The sequence below is a fragment of the Trichoderma aggressivum genome (assembly GCF_033847375.1).
Source record: "Trichoderma aggressivum f. europaeum strain CBS 100526 chromosome Unknown scaffold_020, whole genome shotgun sequence".
In the NCBI taxonomy this organism is placed as follows: domain Eukaryota; kingdom Fungi; phylum Ascomycota; class Sordariomycetes; order Hypocreales; family Hypocreaceae; genus Trichoderma; species Trichoderma aggressivum.
Genome location: NW_026946386.1, coordinates 179,092 through 196,329, shown reverse-complemented (window position 1 = coordinate 196,329; position 17,238 = coordinate 179,092). Strand labels below are relative to the sequence as shown.

Genomic DNA, 17,238 nt, shown 5'->3' with positions numbered 1-17,238 from the left:
CTCTCGCTAGACTAGAGCTTGGATGCATCATCAGCGACATAAAGAACTCTTCTGTATCTTTAAATTACATATTTAGACTTAAAAGTAGATTTTCTCAATAGTTCCATATAGCGGCGGGCTGGCCGACTCACAGACGAAATGGAAGCTGCCACAGAAGTCCGAAGCAAGAACCAGAGGTCACTCGCCGTAAACGTCCACATTACAAATGGATACAGAATCGGGATTATTCTGTAAAAGCCGATATTCCGTGGAACTGTTTCTTCAGCTTTCCTCAAGAGATTCTAGATTACCGAATTTGCTACGGTAAAAAGTACAAGAAGAATCTAGATGTCCCGGCAGAGGAAAACAGGCGGGTTTTGAATAATCGAATTGCACTGTTGGGATGCAAGGCGAAGCTCCTGCGCGCAACGCTAGCCGGATGAATTTAGCTGCCGCATCTGATCCATTGCTTCTACAGGGCGCTCCATTTACCTGCAAGCGCGCAACACTAGCCATATTTGACGATTCGGCCCCGTCTTGAGATTCCGGGAGGCTGTTTGCAGACACCACAGAGGTGAACCGGTCAACTGTAAACTACATGCCGTTATGAGGCCCCTCGAAGCCGAGAAACTTTGGAACCCAGAGATAAGGCAGTAATACTATCTAAATTATGATAATGCATCATTTGTGTTGCCTCTTTTTCTGAAAAAAACATCCGTCAGCCATCTACCTGATTACTTACCCTGAAAGTGTCCATTTTCCGCTGTGTTCTCTGCGTTCCTTTACCATTCTATGAAAACTAGCATATGGACTAAGTAATCGGCAACTGTATAGCGGGTGAGTAAAAAGTGCAATCTTGGAGGTTTCTTCCTGGGCAAATGCGTTCCTACTATGCCGCAATCTTTCTCACGGGAGATTCCAAGTTATCCTTAGGATTGATACCACTGGATAACAAGTCAGTGTTAAGAGGACGTCGATTCAACGAGTTGATCAGCCGTAAACGAATCTCACTAGGTATCATACAGAGTATACCGGGTGGATACGGAGTTGGCCTGCATCCTTTGAAAAAACCTCCAGGCTGAGAGGCTTCTTAATGCTACCCATGCTTGCCATGCGAACTGGCGGAAGCCGGCGTAACGCTAACTTGATCCCAACCGCTCTGTAATAAAACCATGGCTGCTGCTTGCTTTCTTAGCTCTGTAACTGAGTGAGAAGTTTATCGTCGCTGCTGAGGGTGAGGCGTCCAGCTAGCCAAAATGGTCTATCATGGCATCTCAAAAGGTTGTGAAACCTGTAAGAAGAGGAAGAAAAAGGTAGGTGCAGTATATGATCCATGGAGCACCGTTGATTGGCACATATGAAGGCTTACACGTCCAGTGTGATGGAACCAAGCCAGTTCGACCAACCTAGCATTCACGTATCCTCCTGTATCTAGGTATACTAGTACTGATTTCCCCGAGTCTTGAATTGCGACGTATGTCGCAGAACGAGCGGACAATGCGTTGGATACAAAGATTATCCGTCCCTAATTTTTCGCTACTTTGCTCCAGTAGCATCTCGTCACTTACTGGCGTATCCGGACACATCTCATTCAGATGTCAACATCGTCAAGTGTGAGACTTTAGAATCTTTAATCGGGGATTCTGTGGTGCATCCGTCTGGTGGGGGGAGCTCGGGAGGGGGCGGGGGGGTTCTGCATGGTCTCTAGGAGATTATACGCAGTGTACCAGCATCACCAGACCTTGTGCGGGCCGTATATGTCATTGCAATTTGGGGCGAAGGTACAACAATGGCTCCAGTAAGTCAATCCTCAGCATGCTAACCAGAAACTGTTTCAATATTAACAACAGCTGTCAGGCTCTTGGCCCTCTTATTGGTGGCGTTGCTATAGAGACAATGGAGCTCTTGGGAGCTGCTTTGGCTCTCCACGCCAATCTTAGTTGCAATGTTCTCCGCATTGCCAGAATCTTCTCCGGATAGCATCCTCCTGAAACGAGCTCAGAGACTGCGTATTATCACAAGGCAAAATTTCCTTAGATCTGAGTCTGAGTTTCGACAGTCACGGTTGAAACCTTCACAAATTGCATTTGGTACCCTCGTCAAGCCTTAGGAGATCAATGCTTTAGATCCAGCAATTTTATTCTCGACATTTTACTGGGCTTGAATAACGAAACATTTTATTCATTCTTCGAATTCTTTCCTCTAGTGTATGGTGGCATATTTAAATTTGACTTGACGCAGGTTGGCCTCTGATAGTTATCAGTGCTGGTTGGATTTGCACTGGCTATTCCTTCCCTTTGCCTGTATTTCCGGGTCATTGCGCCGAAGCGTCACATCGGGTTGGGCGTCGTCCTCCCCGAGGACTGTTTATATCCGGGGCTTTACGGCACGATGCTGATACCTGTCGGCTTGTTTCTGTTCGGTAAGTAGCCACTGTGTTCTCAGTACGATTATTAGCCAAGTAATTAATTACTGACAAAGTGACTAGCTTGGACTTCGAGGGAGAGTGTTCACTGGGATGTGAGCCTCATTGGTGTTGCCATTGCCTTGACTGGCACTCTTATTATCACACAGGTGATCTGCGTCTATCTACCATTCAGCTATCCAAAATATGCTAGATCTCTCTTCGAAGCAAATGGACTGACAAGAAGCTTTTTCGCCGAGGCTGCAATCCTTTTTTCTCCCCCCATATTTGAGAAATTAGGAACTGCTGGAGTGGTCAGTCTTCTCGCCGGATTTAGTCTCACCTGTTCTGGAGGATTGTTTGTGCTATGGACATTATTTTGGAGCGAGTCTAAGACAGAGAAGCGGATTCACCAGCCTGTAATCACCTATTGCTCCAAATCACACATCGTTGCAACTTTATAATTATCCCGATACGGCGTCTGTCATCTCTGCCCTGCAAAGCCTCATTGCAGCGGGAGGCATGTTTTATTCAAGGAAACATGAATATCTGGAAGAGATTTCTTTAATTACTTCACACAAGTGTCATATAGAATGAAGCCATTGCGAATAAGCAGAATCACTGCTGTCTTAGGCTGCCAGCTATGTCTCCCTGACTCAGTAAGGCATCAAAATGGCTGGAACCGGCTAGGATCCTGTCTTATAGTTGATGAGATAGAGGCCGCCGGCCGACCAAGGATAGATTCGACTGAATTCGTATATCTATCATAGCGCCCAGCTTCAACTAGCTTAACCATAGTCAGAATATGGTTGTAGGTATGCGATGGTAATGTTGCAACCTTGAACACCTTCTCAGTCCAATCGTCCAATTGGGCTGGTACATATTTAACAGGAGTCCCGATTGCATTAGAATACTCCTTGGCGAGCTCAAACATGTCTGAGTTTGGTCCAGTCAGCTCCACGCTTTTGCTGATATACTGACTTGGGTTGAGCAGAATTTGCACCGCGACCTCTGCAACGTCGTTGCTAGCTATTGGAGATATACAGCCTTGACCAAAAGGTAATCGTATAGTCCCAGATTGTTTGATGCCGGCGGCGGGGAGTTGCCAGAAGAGAAAGTTTTCCTGGAACACAGTTGGTCGAAGATGTGTTACTGGCAGTCCAGACCAGTTGAGTATTTGCTCGCTCAGCCATTGCAACTTATGCTGCGGAGAATCCGTTGTATGAGTAAGATCCATCTCAGCAACCGTCATTTGAGACATGTTGACAAGAACTTCGATGCCACTTGTAGCTCTTGCCGCTGCAGCCATCACCACCGTCGCCTCCAGATAATCGGCGGAGACGCTGGTGCAGAAAAAGACTTTCCGACAGCCCTGGAGAATCGGAAGCACCTCCTCTGATTTCAGGAGATCGGCTACAACAACCTCTGCACCTAAGGAACGCAAGTGATCTGCTCTACTGTCATCTTGCCGCACATGTGCGCGAACTGGCAGGTTGGCAGCTCTCAGTAATTTCACCACACGCCTTCCGACGCCGCCAACCCGGCCAGCTGCTCCAGTTACCAGAATAGGGGCTTCCAGATCCGACATGTTAAAAACGGGGACTGAGTGTAGGAATTTTTGTTTCTTAAAATGAATTGTGATGTTGATTAAACTGGTAGTACGGAGGGCATATAACGCGGCTGTGCTTATGGGATATATATACATCTTCTCAGCGCCGAGGCTATAACATCATTTCTAATCATCAAGCCTTGAGCAGCGATCCTTGACTGAAATCATCGAGTCATTTGTAATCACCACGTTTAATACATATGAGCGTATGAAGCGTCACTAGGAATATCTCAAACGTCAATGCTGTAGACTGGTCACAATTGGCCGAGTGTCATCGCCTACAATTTCTGATTACTCAACGTGAAATTTCTGTTTACTCATCTGTTATTGCGCACAACCCTAGAAAAGAAGTATCATCTCTGCTAGGCTTTTTGGGGCGAATTCTGATCTAGATGAATTATTATATCCTTTCAATGAGCTCACCTGCTGGAGTTAAGTTTCTGTTCCGTGAAGAATATTTGACTGAAACCTTATTAAACGGTGCCTTGACATCATGGGAATGGCAATGAGCAGATAATTCTCATGCTGTATCTACTGGTCGGTTAGTTTGTTCAATGTTTTTGACCAAAAAGAAAAAGAAAGAGAGGATATAATACCGATCTTGGTCATCTTTTTTTGTTGGAGAGTAGATTGTCTGTGATCAGAGGTAGGCTGAGTCATGATATATTTGGCAATCATCAGTCTTCTCAAGGATTATTGAAAAAGAAAAACGCGGTATTTTCTTAATCAAATTATCTACTTCAGCGGAAATAGGCGGTGAGCCCATATACTTGAGGGATTAACAGCTCAACCGTGAGGCGGCGTAACTCGATTGCGATGTATCCTCTTAGAGCAAACCTATGATTCTTGAATGATGCTGCGTAGTGGTTAACTTTCAGGTACGACACCGCAAATTAATACATCTTGAGTGATATATCGCGGCTTCTGAGGCTCGCTGTAGTGTCTATTCAATTTTCTCTATCAATGTGCTAATATCGTATCCATCATCAATGCATTCTCTGCTATACACCATTTTCGCTCATATGTCATACGGTTCCTCTTACTCTATCGCCGAAGCAACATGCTTCTCGCCATGCAATACGGGGTTGACGCGGTCATCCCACTCAAAGCCAAAAGAATCTCCAAGTTGCTTCCGGCATGCTGTTTTGACAGCCTCCAAAACATTTGGGAAGACGCCAAAGTTGGCCGGGTTGGCCTCGTCATTGTCACCACCTTGGAATACACCAGTGCGCACCAAGCAAGTGTTCCAACCATACATATTGCCTCCGATAATGTCCGAGGCTGGGTTGTCACCGACCATGTAAATGTTTTCGGGTATGCGCTCCTCTCCGTGGAGTTGCTCCATCCATGATGCGATAACCTCATCGGCGTACTTGTACGTCGCCATCTCAGGCTTTCCGTACACTACACGTTCCAGATCAACCCCAGTGAGCGCCTTATACATAGCCTCGAGGCCGATACGGAAAGTGCCTTGGCTCATGCGAGGGATTGGATGCTCCGTGGGACACAGCATATCTCCCTGGGAGAAGTAGATGGGAATCCGCTGAGAAAGAGGATCGGCAGCTACGGTGCCCAGTCGGCCATCCTCAGATCTCAGAAGATCAATGATAATCTGCATATCTGTAGCGTAGTCGCGTGAGTCGGAAAAGACCAGAATTGCCTCGATGTTCGTCTTGGAGAAATCACGAGGCCTCGAGCTGGCACGCTCTTCGTCCGTAAACACACGGTAAGGGGCGATGGTGGTGTCCCAAGCCACAATGTCGTTCGGCACCACGATGTCACGGAATCCGTACTGCTCCGCTACCTCTCGGCATCGGTATCCCTCTCCTCCAACGACCAATACCGTGTTGTAGTATTCGGCAAGAGCGCGCATTGGGGTGTGTGATTGAATGAACTGTTCTGTGTTGACAGGATTCTGCAGGATCTTGGCCAGCTGTTGCGTACGGGCTAGCTCTGGTTTGCCCGAACCGTTTGTCAGGAAGATGTGTGGAATCTTGATTCCAAGCTCATTGTCTCCATTCAAAATCTCCAGAGCTCTCTTTCCCTCAGGGATCAACCGGTCTCCATGTACCAATACGCCATCAATATCGAATACGAATGCCATATTCTTGGCTTTCTTCGCCTTGTCTGCAGATATGTCTTGGACTTGGGCAGCTAGAATGTCTCGGGTTGGCTGGATAGGAACGGCACCGGGCCCCAAGACGGCATCTCGATCGATATGGTGGACGGAGCTGAGTCGAGACTGTCTCTTGGAACGTGGAATGGGCAGTGAAGTGCCAAAGGAATTCCGAGACGACCTCCTGTCTCTCATCGACGGAGAGAGAGAAAGGTTATGCATGTACTTGGAGGCATCTGCATGAGGAGATCTTGTAGCAGGTATCTCAATGGCGTCATGTGTCGTTGAGGTAGGTGACATGGGAATAGCAAGAGCTCCCTCATGAATGTGGGCAGAAGCATCATTTGATTTGCTCTTGACAGGCTGTGTGGGCGTTTCCACGCCGAAATCAACATCATCGAAGGTTGCCATGATTGCGGTGATATGTAAGTGACAGTATAGCTTATCGAACACTGACTCTCAGCGCCTGGTGACGGCACAGGGCCTCATGTTTTAATACTTTCTTGGGACGGAGGTGGGACAACAGATAAAGGAGATAACATCCACAGGGAGAGTGGAGACAACAAGAGCCATTTCTTGGGATTCAGACAGTAGATACGATGACATGGGCGAAAGAAGGTTTCGCTCATGATTCAGCCCTGATGTCATCCCTATCATATGAAAACACCGAGTGCCTCAAATCCACTCTCACGCCTTAATCATCACGGTGGCTGCCTTCTGGCGGGAGCCACTCTCGAGCCACTCTCAGGCACCGAATCCACCAACTCAATCCAATGGTAACACGACACAGCTTGTTGTCCCAGTAGAACATCGTCATCCTCGGCTCAGCATCGGCATTGGTTATCACGTTTCTAACCACCGTCTATCTTCGCGGTGGACACGATGCCCACAAGGCATCTCGTTTCGGTGTAAGAGATTTCGAAATATGGGGCCGTTAGATGGGCCAGTCGGATTGGCCGGCGCCGTATGTGACGATAACCTAAGCCAGAGGCGCATCAAGTTTCGAGAAAGATGGAGACGGCGGGTCTGTTGTGGCGGTTTCAGTGGATGAGATTCGCCAAACAATCATGGCAGCATGTCATGCCAGCCACGCTGAAGTCTATTGTCCATGGCCATCAATATGTCGCCTAGGGGGGCGAAACGTCGGTCAAGATGATCGCAGATCTTTATTAAACTTCGGAGAAAAGCCAGGTTTTACACGCCCGGTGCGTCATTTTTTCAGACTCGAAGTGGATGAAAATCCTTCTAGCTGCAGTACCATTCCCACTATTACGGGTCAACCTGCCGCTCCGTTGCGTAGCACCAAGGAAGTTGGCCAGTAGCAATGGCTCAGCTGTCAGAAGTTTGAGCAACCTACTCACAAGTTCAATTTTATAAGAAACAAGTGAGCTCACAGCTGGTTTGGATGAGAGGCATTAAATCTCATTTGTATGGGGCATACGTGACCATATCAACGCCATTCAATCCAAGTGTCGGAGCCTAAGCGCAAAAGTTACATTGGTTCTAATATTTCGTTTCCGCGGACCTATCATCGTTATATCTCCCGAATCCAGGGTTCGAAACACTTCACAATGGCGACGGGTACAAGTGACGGAACTGCCAGCAACATGTCCTCCAAAACCTTTATTCTGAACACCGGAGCCAAGATGCCGGCTGTCGGCTTCGGCACATTTGCCAACGAAGGTGCCAAGGGCGAGACATATGCGGCCGTTACCAAGGCGTTGGATGTTGGATATCGACACCTCGACTGCGCCTGGTTTTACCACAACGAGGACGAGGTTGGCGAAGCAATCCAAGACTTCCTCGCCCGCCGATCCGACGTTACCCGTAAGGATCTCTTCATTTGCACCAAAGTTTGGAACCACTTACACGAGCCGGAGGATGTAAAGTGGAGTGCCAAGAATTCGTGCGAGAACCTCAAGGTTGACTACATTGACCTGTTCCTTGTTCATTGGCCAATTGCGGCAGAAAGGAACAACGACATGAGCGTAAAACTTGGACCAGATGGGAAATACGTCATCAACCAAGCATTGACGGAGAACCCTGAGCCGACATGGCGAGCGATGGAGGAGCTGGCTGAGAGCGGTCTTGTGAAAGCAATTGGCGTCTCCAACTGGACTATCCAAGGATTGAAGAAGCTTCTTCAGATTGCCACCATCAAACCAGCAGTAAACCAAATTGAGATTCATCCATTTCTACCAAATGAGGATCTCGTGGCATTCTGCTTTCAGAACAATATCTTGCCGGAAGCCTACTCACCACTTGGTTCTCAGAACCAGGTTCCAAGTACTGGCGAGCGAGTACGCGATGATCCCACTCTCAAAGCAGTTGCCGAAAGAAGTGGCTATAGCCTCGCGCAAATATTGCTGGCTTGGGGGTTAAAGAGAGGTTATGCTGTGCTCCCGAAAAGCTCGACTCCCAGCCGTATCGAAAGCAATTTTGTAATTCCAGAACTAAGCGACTCGGATTTTGCGGCCATTGAACAGGTTGCAAAGGGAAGACATGCGAGGTTTGTAAATATGAAGGACACTTTTGGATATAACGTCTGGCCGGAAGAAGAATAAATTGTCTCTTAAATATCATGAAGCTTTTACGGGATTTTTTTTTCTTCCCACTAATACCATTCTATGTCAAATATCTGATGGTGAAATAATGAAGTAAATAATCTGTCAGCTTGAAGAAAACAGTGCTGGTCCCTAATGCATTGTGGACTGGAGTCCGAATCCTGTATACCGCATATAACGCCCATACTAATAGTCGGGGTGTCAATTAACGGCTATAAATCAGGGTTGTGGAGTATATTTATAGACATATATCATTTGTGTATATAGATGTATATGCAGCAAGCCAGTGCTTGATTATTAATGAGACATATCACTTTTGCTTCTTGGTGACAATCATCCAAGAATGACAGTAAATTTCTCCCCTTAAGACATTATGCTTAAGACTCGAGCCTAAGTCGAATAATGATGCTCTTGCATCCTGTTAAGGTCTCTTAGGAGTTAAAACCAAGATGTTCTATAGTTATTTCTCTCACACGTATAAATGGATATCATATTCGTCACTATCCTACTCTTAGATGAATACATATTGATTGTATTCGGATATGGAGGTCCTCATAGTGATATACATGGTTATCAGGATATAGTATTCGCAAACATAAACAGTATTAAAATGTAAGAGGATTCAACCGGTGCCATGCACATGGCATAGGCTCCTAGTAGAATTCAAACTAGGCAGTACCAAACAATATGATTGCTTAACCATCTTAGAAGATGATCTTGAAAAGTTCCCTCGTAATGCCAGTCTGAACACTCGATAATGCGTTACCGTAGAGTACACAACAGGGACAATAAGTTACAGTTCTGCTTGTGATATTCTGTCATAGTCAGTCAACAGTGTACTATCGGCCTGGTGGGTGGCGGGGTTTTGTATGTCTCGAATGGATCTCAGGTGGGACCCCAGTGAATGCTTTGAGAGTACGGCCAAACTCGGTCAAGTTATGGTTGAAAGCGTCTTATATGACCACATAGTCACACATTGAAGGCTTTCGGAAGAGTTTGCCAGTGCTTCCAGCAACAAATCCATTCATTCTGTAAGGCAAAAGAGAGCTGGAGAGCATGGATGACTGCATCATCGTAAGAGCCCGGTTTATTGTCGTCGGTGCTATGGACAGGTAGAAAATGTGTTAACCGGCGGTGCATTTTGAGTGGTTGGAAGAGTGTTGCCATGGAAGGTGTGTGGCTCGGCGTAGTGTTACGAAGGCCGCAATGTGATCGCGTTTGTTAAGGCTGTATCTGGGGGTCTCCTTTGAAGATAGCGTAGTATTTATGTATTATTGGCCATGCATAAGATGCTTGTTTCGTCAACAACGTACCTGGATTGACGGGACCCTAGGTATCCATCCCCGCTTCCATTTGGTCTGGAACTGTGTAGGTCGCGTTGACGACGAGATGCGTCGTGAATGCTTGCATCCTACATTGATCACCACAGGCACGACTAACCCTAACCCGGCGTCAATTAGCGCTTAAATTGAGTACTTGATAAAGACAAAACGACTGAAAGGCTTCAAAAGCGTTGATCAACATTCAGTACAATAATCTTATTTGAGAACATTGCGCACATCGAGGTTGGTAGCGATGGCTGTCAAGGCATTCCAATCCTCAATGATGTTTAACATTAGATCATGTAGCATCTTGTGTACTTATGAAGAATTGTTTTGGCAAGGAACACAAAATATATGGTGTCATGCTGACCATTCTGCTATTGGTTTGTTACACGGAAATTCTCAAGGCATTCTAATGATTGACACCTATCTTAGCTTTAACAGCCGAGGACTAACTAAACTAGCTGCTAGTTGCAACCTGAACCAACTTGCTGAGGCTGACAACTTTCTCACTTAAAGTAAGAATACTACTAGTTCCCATGATATCCAGCACAGGCAAATCAGCCTCCAACGTCCTCGCGAGCCATGTTCTGAATTCTGTAGCGACCAAAGAGTCAATTCCATTGGAGCTAATTGATTTGCCTAGATCGATATCATCGGCGGTCATTGATAAAAGCTTTGAAAGCTTCAGTCGAATCCCGTTTGAGACAATTACGACGGCTTCATCAGCTGCTGTTGCTGTGGCTAGTTGGATTGGTACCAGTAAGATAGGGTCGTCGTCAACAGCATCATTCGCTGCGCTTGTTTCACTCTGGAGATGTCGGAATAGAGGCAGCTTGAGGTAAGTGGGCACCGGCATGCGACGCTGCTTGTACAATGCAGCATTTGTCAGTCCAGAAACTGTCTGGCTTGATCCAGGATGTCGCTGATCGAGATGGTATTTAAGTATCAAGTGAATCTCATCCTCACGAATGGATTCAAGCACGGAAGAAATGGAGGGGACCGTTTTGAGGCGAGACTTATTCTCAGCCACGTAGCCTACTGAGAGAATACTTCCCAAGTCAATACTGGTAGCAGGAAGCCCCAATGAGTGCCTGTGTATAGCTAGCGCATCTTGATAGGTGTTGCCCGCTGCGTAATTTGCTTGGCTTCGGTTGCCTAGAATTCCCATCATCGATGAGAGAAGAAGGAAGAAATCCATGCTTGCGGGGAGCAGCTTGTGAAGATTCCAGGAGCCTCGGAACTTGGGTCTCAATGCGTCCTGAAAGTTTTCGTATGTCATATTTTCGAACATTGAGTCCTGCATTATCGCGTTAATATGTGTTTTGGATTGAGAACGAGTGTATGTTTTTCTCACCTTAAGAACCATGGAACCTTGAACGCAGCCCTTTCAGGCAAATTTGCTTTGCACTGGTCTATGATGTAGGATAGCAAAACTTCGTCGCTAACATCGCAAGCGAAGATATGAATGTTGCAGCCAGTCGCTTCCAACTCTTGCACGATTCCTTGAGCAGATTCGCCTGCTGCCCCCGATCGAGAGATGAAAATGAGATGCTTTGCTCCCCGTGACACCATCCAGCGTGCTATACTTCTTCCGAGACCTCCAAGGCCGCCAGCTAACACGTAAGAAGCGTTCTGGTCAAATTGTAACGGAGATGACTTTTCAGGAATAATTGGAACAATATCAGTCGGATTTGGTTTGAACACAGTTTTGCCCATACTCTTGCCAGATTGCAGGGATCGGAAAGCTTCCTCGATCTGGGTGTAATCCATAACCCTAGTAGGTTTGGCCAATCGTACTTTGCCTTCAGCAAACAGTCGAACAGTTTCAGTGATTAGTTGCCCAAGCTTTTCCGGCTTATAATTCATAATGATTGTCAAATCAACGCTTGCCATTACTGTTTGGCGCAACAGAGGGCTAAGGTCGATTCTTCCATTTGACTGGGCATCCTTTTTGCCAATTTCAATGAATCGGCCAAACGGGGCCAGCACATCCCAAGAAGCACGTAGAGCATCGCCCGACAGCGAGTTGAGGACCACATCTATGCCACGATTGTTCGTCATGCGCATGATGCCTTTCACAAAGGACAAGTCTCGACTGGAGAAGATGTGGTCCTTCTTCACTCCGTACTCGTTGATAAGAAGATCTCGCTTTTCCGGTGTAGATACTGTGGCAAAGACCTCCGCGCCAACCAGGTTGGCTAATTGGATAGCAGCCTGACCAACGCCGCCAGCTGCAGCATGGATGAGGACTGTCTCTCCCTCGGATAAATGTGCAATGTGATAGAGCCCGTGGATTGCCGTGGAATAAACGCATGGGAGACTAGCAGCATCTTCGAAGCTCACAGAATCTGGGAGCTTTACCACGGCATCTGCACTTTGCCTCCCAAACGTCTTGAGACAACCACCGTCAACAAGTCCGCTCATGTACACCACTCTGTCGCCGACTTGGACGTTGGTAACTTTAAGATCCAATGTGAGAGACATAGCCCGCTGCTTCGTTTCCAAGACATGCTGCCACATACTCTCCCATGGCAATGAGGACACCACGGAAGTTAAGACCACAGCTCTGATTTCCACTTCCACCTCGTTTTCAGCCATTGGGCGGGCCCAAACAGGATCTGTTGCAAAGTGAAGGGCATTCAATGGTCCCGGAGAAGAAGTATCCAGCATAATTGGTCGGCCGGCTTCCCCAAGAGGCTCTTGCTTTCGGTCCGCTTCCGCAAAGTTGGAATGAATGAAGCCATTGACATTTTGAGCGTCGATGAGACGATTTGTCAGCAACTCGTTGTCCTTCAGGAAGTACTCAGCATTTTTGCTTTCATCGTCAATATTGTCTACAAACTGATGTTTGAAAACGGACAATATTGATTCGATAAACTGGTCATCCTTGGTGCTATCCGGTTTGCTTTCGTCGCAGGCGTCATATATAAGACCCAGGTATCCCCGAAGGTAACAAGGTCAGAGTCACTTTAGTCGTCTCTGAGCTGAACGCCACCTTGAGCAATCAGTTGGTAAATCTCAGTGTCTGCCAGATAGCCGGCTGTCTGGGTGCAAGCGCCCAGCATTGCAGTGGAATCGGGTCCGCCAAACAAGCAGTTAACGCCTGTGCACGGAGGATTTAACATGTCAAATGATCTTCTGTAACTTGTTACGCCAACTGCGATTTTGTTGGTGGGAACACCGGCTTTGGTGATCATAGCCAGGCAACCAGGGCAAAACCCGTCTCCGTAGAATTGACACTATAGATGTAAGTCGCTGTTTATGATGCTGCCGAGCGAAACACTTGCTGCGAACGGAGGCAGTTACCACTGGGACAGCCAGGATTACTAAAGGCATTCTAGTAGTCCCATTGCCCATGGAGATCGTAGGTTTCATAGACGATATAATCGAGCACTGGGGCCATGTCCTTGATCGAAAAGCCTCTCAGGTACCTAAATTGGTTAATGTGAAGTCCTTTGGTGACTGTGATCTCGATACATACCAGTCAGAAGCTGGAGCTGCCAAGGATATTCCCAATCAAAGTCCACGCATCTAGGTTATACTTATTAACTATATCCACAACACTGGGGACAAATGTCAGGCGGTTTGCATCGGTAACACTCTCGCGGAAGATGGGGAACGAGTCAACATCCGTGGAGAACAACCAGTAACCAAAGGACAATATACGTTTGAAGGAATTAGCAGAAGCAAACTGGTTAAAGGCATCTTGTTGTTCCGACACTTCAACTTGAAAGTCCGAGGTCAGAGTAGCAAAAGCGTAATGAATATGAGTGTATCCACTGGGAATCGCAGAAACGGGCATCTGGAGACAAGGTCGATCGAGGCCAAATGACTCCCAGTAGCCCACCTTGATGAATTCCGATGGCCCATTGATATTATTAACAATCTCAATGCCACAATTAGAGATGCATCCAGCTGTGCCTGGAGCGGAGGTTCCCAGAGCGCCTGTTGCAGACTGAGAAGCGGTACAAAAGTCTGGAGTGATGCCGGACTGTCCGAAGATATCACACTGGTCAAGTGATGTCAATAGCTGTTGTTATATATACTTGGCACTGGATTGAACATACGCATGCGTTCAACGGACAAGAGTTCAAAGCCGTTATTGTAGAGAAGTCGGCAGGAGACTGAGTTCTAGGCACCTGAGGTCCGCAGTTTCCATTCGAGACTGCAGCAGGGAATGGAGGGGAACCTTGTAGAGAAATTTCGGTTGGATTACCATTTGAAGTGGTGGGAAACAAAATACAACACACCTATACTTAGGCATATAATTTGACCCAGTTGGACGTTACCACATCCTTGCCAGCCCCATGTGTTCTTGTTGAAGTTTTCAATGTCATCGGTGGCGATGGAATTTTCAGCTGCAATTAAGGAGCAGTAATCACCAGGCTGTACGTTGTATTTAGCACACGATCCATCGGGATTTGGTTTGGGACTGCGGTCAGTTAAAGAGCCTGAAGTGTAGCAGACATATTGGCCCACTGCTAGAGTTGAGCATAGGGTTGAACTGGGGTTGAACTGAGCGAATTGTTGCGCCGAAATGCCACACTCAGCAGTCAAGGAGCCGCAGCTGTCCCCAGACACAACTTGAATTGTCGAGCATGTCCCATCTCTAGGCTTAATGCCGCGAGTTGAAACACTGGACTTGATCGTTGGTTTTGAAAATATGGTGACGCTGCTTTGTTTCGTGCTCGCTAGGCCCTGCACACATGTGGCATTATTCCAAGTCTGTAGAGTGTGTTGAACAGAGGCTAGATCCCCGTCTGCATTAACGACTAAGCCCAGTGTATAGTTGCCGTTTATGCCTTTGCCACATCTTTGAACCAGAGTTACTTCACCAAGGCCGTTAGCTTTGACCTGTGATGTGAGTTCGTTCATTATTGTAGCAATACTTCGGCTGCTTTCAATGCTCCCTTCCGCAAAGAAGCCCATGATGAGATGACCGATCTTACCAAAAATGATTGCAGGTGCATCTGCATCAAGACCTATCACGTATTGCTGTATAGCTCTAATAACCCTTCAAACTGATCTTGGTTGTACTTCACATTGTTTTCGGACCATGCTCCCCGGATAGAGATAGCAATTGGAGTAGAGGCTGCCCCTTTGACAGAGGGATTCATGTCATTGAGTTTTAAATTATCTTCAACTGTGTATGCCCGAAAGGTGGTGTGAGTCTTGGGGTAAGTAACGTCATTATGAAGTCACAAATCAAATAACACTGTCTCGTTGCAGCTGTCAAATTTCCCAAGATGATGTATATAAGTCCAGTTGTTTGGCATGGGTCACAGGGTGGTACAAGAATTCGGACATCGTTCAAGTTGAGAAAAGAACTCGAATCCAGAGGCAGCAAGCGCCAGATTTATAATGACCGCAGCAGTCCAGGCTAACTTAGTCATTGCAGAGAAGCCACCAATTCCAGGTGATAGAGAAGATAAACCGGATAATCTTGAGATATTGGTCTTCTGTTGGGTCCACCTCACCTCGACCTTTATACTTTCGAGCTCAACTAGATTGTTTCCAAAATCTCATCTTCCACTTACACTAGCCAGCATGGCATATGGTATAACTCCCACTCAAAAGAAAACATTAGACTCTACCAATGTTTCTATGAGCTCCGTAGCATACACCATAATACCAGCTCAACTGCCGAAGTCTCACGTCATCCGCATGGGCATATCTAGTCCCGGAAAATTGGTTAGACATAGATATTACTACTATTGATCTTATTCTGGCGGGTACGTGAACCCGAGTTCTCTATCCTCTCCTTTTTTCTTCAAAAGAAGGTCTCCATAATTTTAGAGATCTTACAAAAGTGGTAAATATATTCCATATTACTTTCTGGGTTGGGCTATTCAAGTATCTCATGTTATAAGCACCATTCCGGAGAGAGCAAATATCTTAGCTATCTATTTTTCTCTTTCCTTTTTCATGGCAATAGCCCCATATTCCAGAAGCTACTATACAAAAGTGCCTAGGAAAGATCTTCCGTGGTACTAGGCCTACTATTGCTCAAGTGTCTCATGCCATCGATGTCGGGCAATCTAACCTGGGCACTGCCTTTGCAAAGGTACGAAGTAATTTTACGATGTGGGTAGCTAAGATCTATATCCATCCTATTTCCTTCTTACGCCCAACCCGAACATAGACTCAAAATCCCGATATGATAATTGACGCCCTCGACTATCTCTCAGCAGGGCGTATATACCCTTTACCGCAGGGTTCTTTTGAAAATGACTATGGGGCTCTTTCGGTGAGAATCCAGATTCCTCAGCAGTTACCGGGATCCGAATATCTTCGCATGACTACAGCATCTAACTTGATTGGCCATTTCCGTCATACTAGACTGCGCATAAGTCCGAAGCTAAGTGATGTGGCCTTGAAATAGAAAGTGTGCCGCAAAGGGACCCTCAGACTATATAATATACAGCTCGATGATGTGCCTGCCAAAGTCCTGGCCAACAACTTTCTCCCTTATTTGAGACCTCCTTGGTTACACTATTCACCATACGTAGCCTTAAATTTGCTCCTTTACGTCTTCTCTTCAATCATGTTCGCCGTGCATCGTGTGGCGCAGTACAGTTTGTCGTCAGAGAGGCGACAGAACCACTGAGTATAGGGAAGCCATTGCCAGACGCTTCCGTCGACGCATTTCCTGCTTACGATACTGTTAGAGTTGCTACTGTCCACTTCGAATACCGCGGTACCTCAGCTGAAGTGCCACAAGTGGCGGCAGAGCTGGCGGCAATGCAGTTCATTTTCCAGCAATACGATTTTAATGTCAGCGACCTGGCGATTCCCCAATCTTCGAGTTTAGATGCTTATTCATTTTTGGAATCGGAAATTGCGTCGCTTTACTCTGGGCTAAGCGGTCCCAGGGCACTTGTAATCATTATATACGGCGGCCATGGTGACGAAGGCGGCCTGTGGACAATAGGCCGAGGAACTGAGTGCGTCGATCGCCTGGCGAATCCAAGTAACTCTTAGTCCATATAAGCTTTGTGATCTAGGAACATGTGCTAATATACTTATGATCAAATGGCAGTCAGCTGGAGCAGCATAGATGCCAATACAGTTGCCCCAACGGGTATCGATACCTTCCAGATCGTCGACGCATGTTTTGTTGGCGGCTTCGTTGCTACATCACAAGACATATCTCCGACTGCGTGGGCTGGCCGTGGAGCTTTTAGTGCCATAACATCTGCAAGCGGTTGTTCAGTTGCTGGGGTTAACCAGCTGGCTTTTAC

General features: G+C 46.7%; 4 protein-coding genes across 4 annotated transcripts; 1 reads left to right on the top strand and 3 right to left on the bottom strand.

Moving 5' to 3' along the window:
- Positions 1–3,050: 3,050 nt before the first annotated feature.
- On the bottom strand, positions 3,051–3,971 carry Triagg1_5602 (uncharacterized protein; the record flags this gene model as incomplete). Its single annotated transcript, XM_062900135.1, has 1 exon — positions 3,051–3,971. The coding sequence occupies one exon, from the start codon at positions 3,969–3,971 to the stop codon at positions 3,051–3,053; it is 921 nt and encodes a 306-aa protein (XP_062755402.1).
- A 1,060-nt stretch (positions 3,972–5,031) lies between these two features.
- On the bottom strand, positions 5,032–6,519 carry Triagg1_5601 (uncharacterized protein; the record flags this gene model as incomplete). Its single annotated transcript, XM_062900134.1, has 1 exon — positions 5,032–6,519. The coding sequence occupies one exon, from the start codon at positions 6,517–6,519 to the stop codon at positions 5,032–5,034; it is 1,488 nt and encodes a 495-aa protein (XP_062755401.1).
- A 1,160-nt stretch (positions 6,520–7,679) lies between these two features.
- Positions 7,680–8,672, top strand: Triagg1_5600 (uncharacterized protein; the record flags this gene model as incomplete). The annotated part of the gene is made up of 1 exon (XM_062900133.1): positions 7,680–8,672. The coding sequence occupies one exon, from the start codon at positions 7,680–7,682 to the stop codon at positions 8,670–8,672; it is 993 nt and encodes a 330-aa protein (XP_062755400.1).
- Positions 8,673–10,454: 1,782 nt separating this feature from the next.
- On the bottom strand, positions 10,455–14,926 carry Triagg1_5599 (uncharacterized protein; the record flags this gene model as incomplete). Its single annotated transcript, XM_062900132.1, has 5 exons — positions 10,455–11,294; positions 11,369–12,902; positions 13,540–14,006; positions 14,065–14,186; positions 14,248–14,926. The coding sequence occupies 5 exons, from the start codon at positions 14,924–14,926 to the stop codon at positions 10,455–10,457; spliced, it is 3,642 nt and encodes a 1,213-aa protein (XP_062755399.1).
- Positions 14,927–17,238: the final 2,312 nt, after the last annotated feature.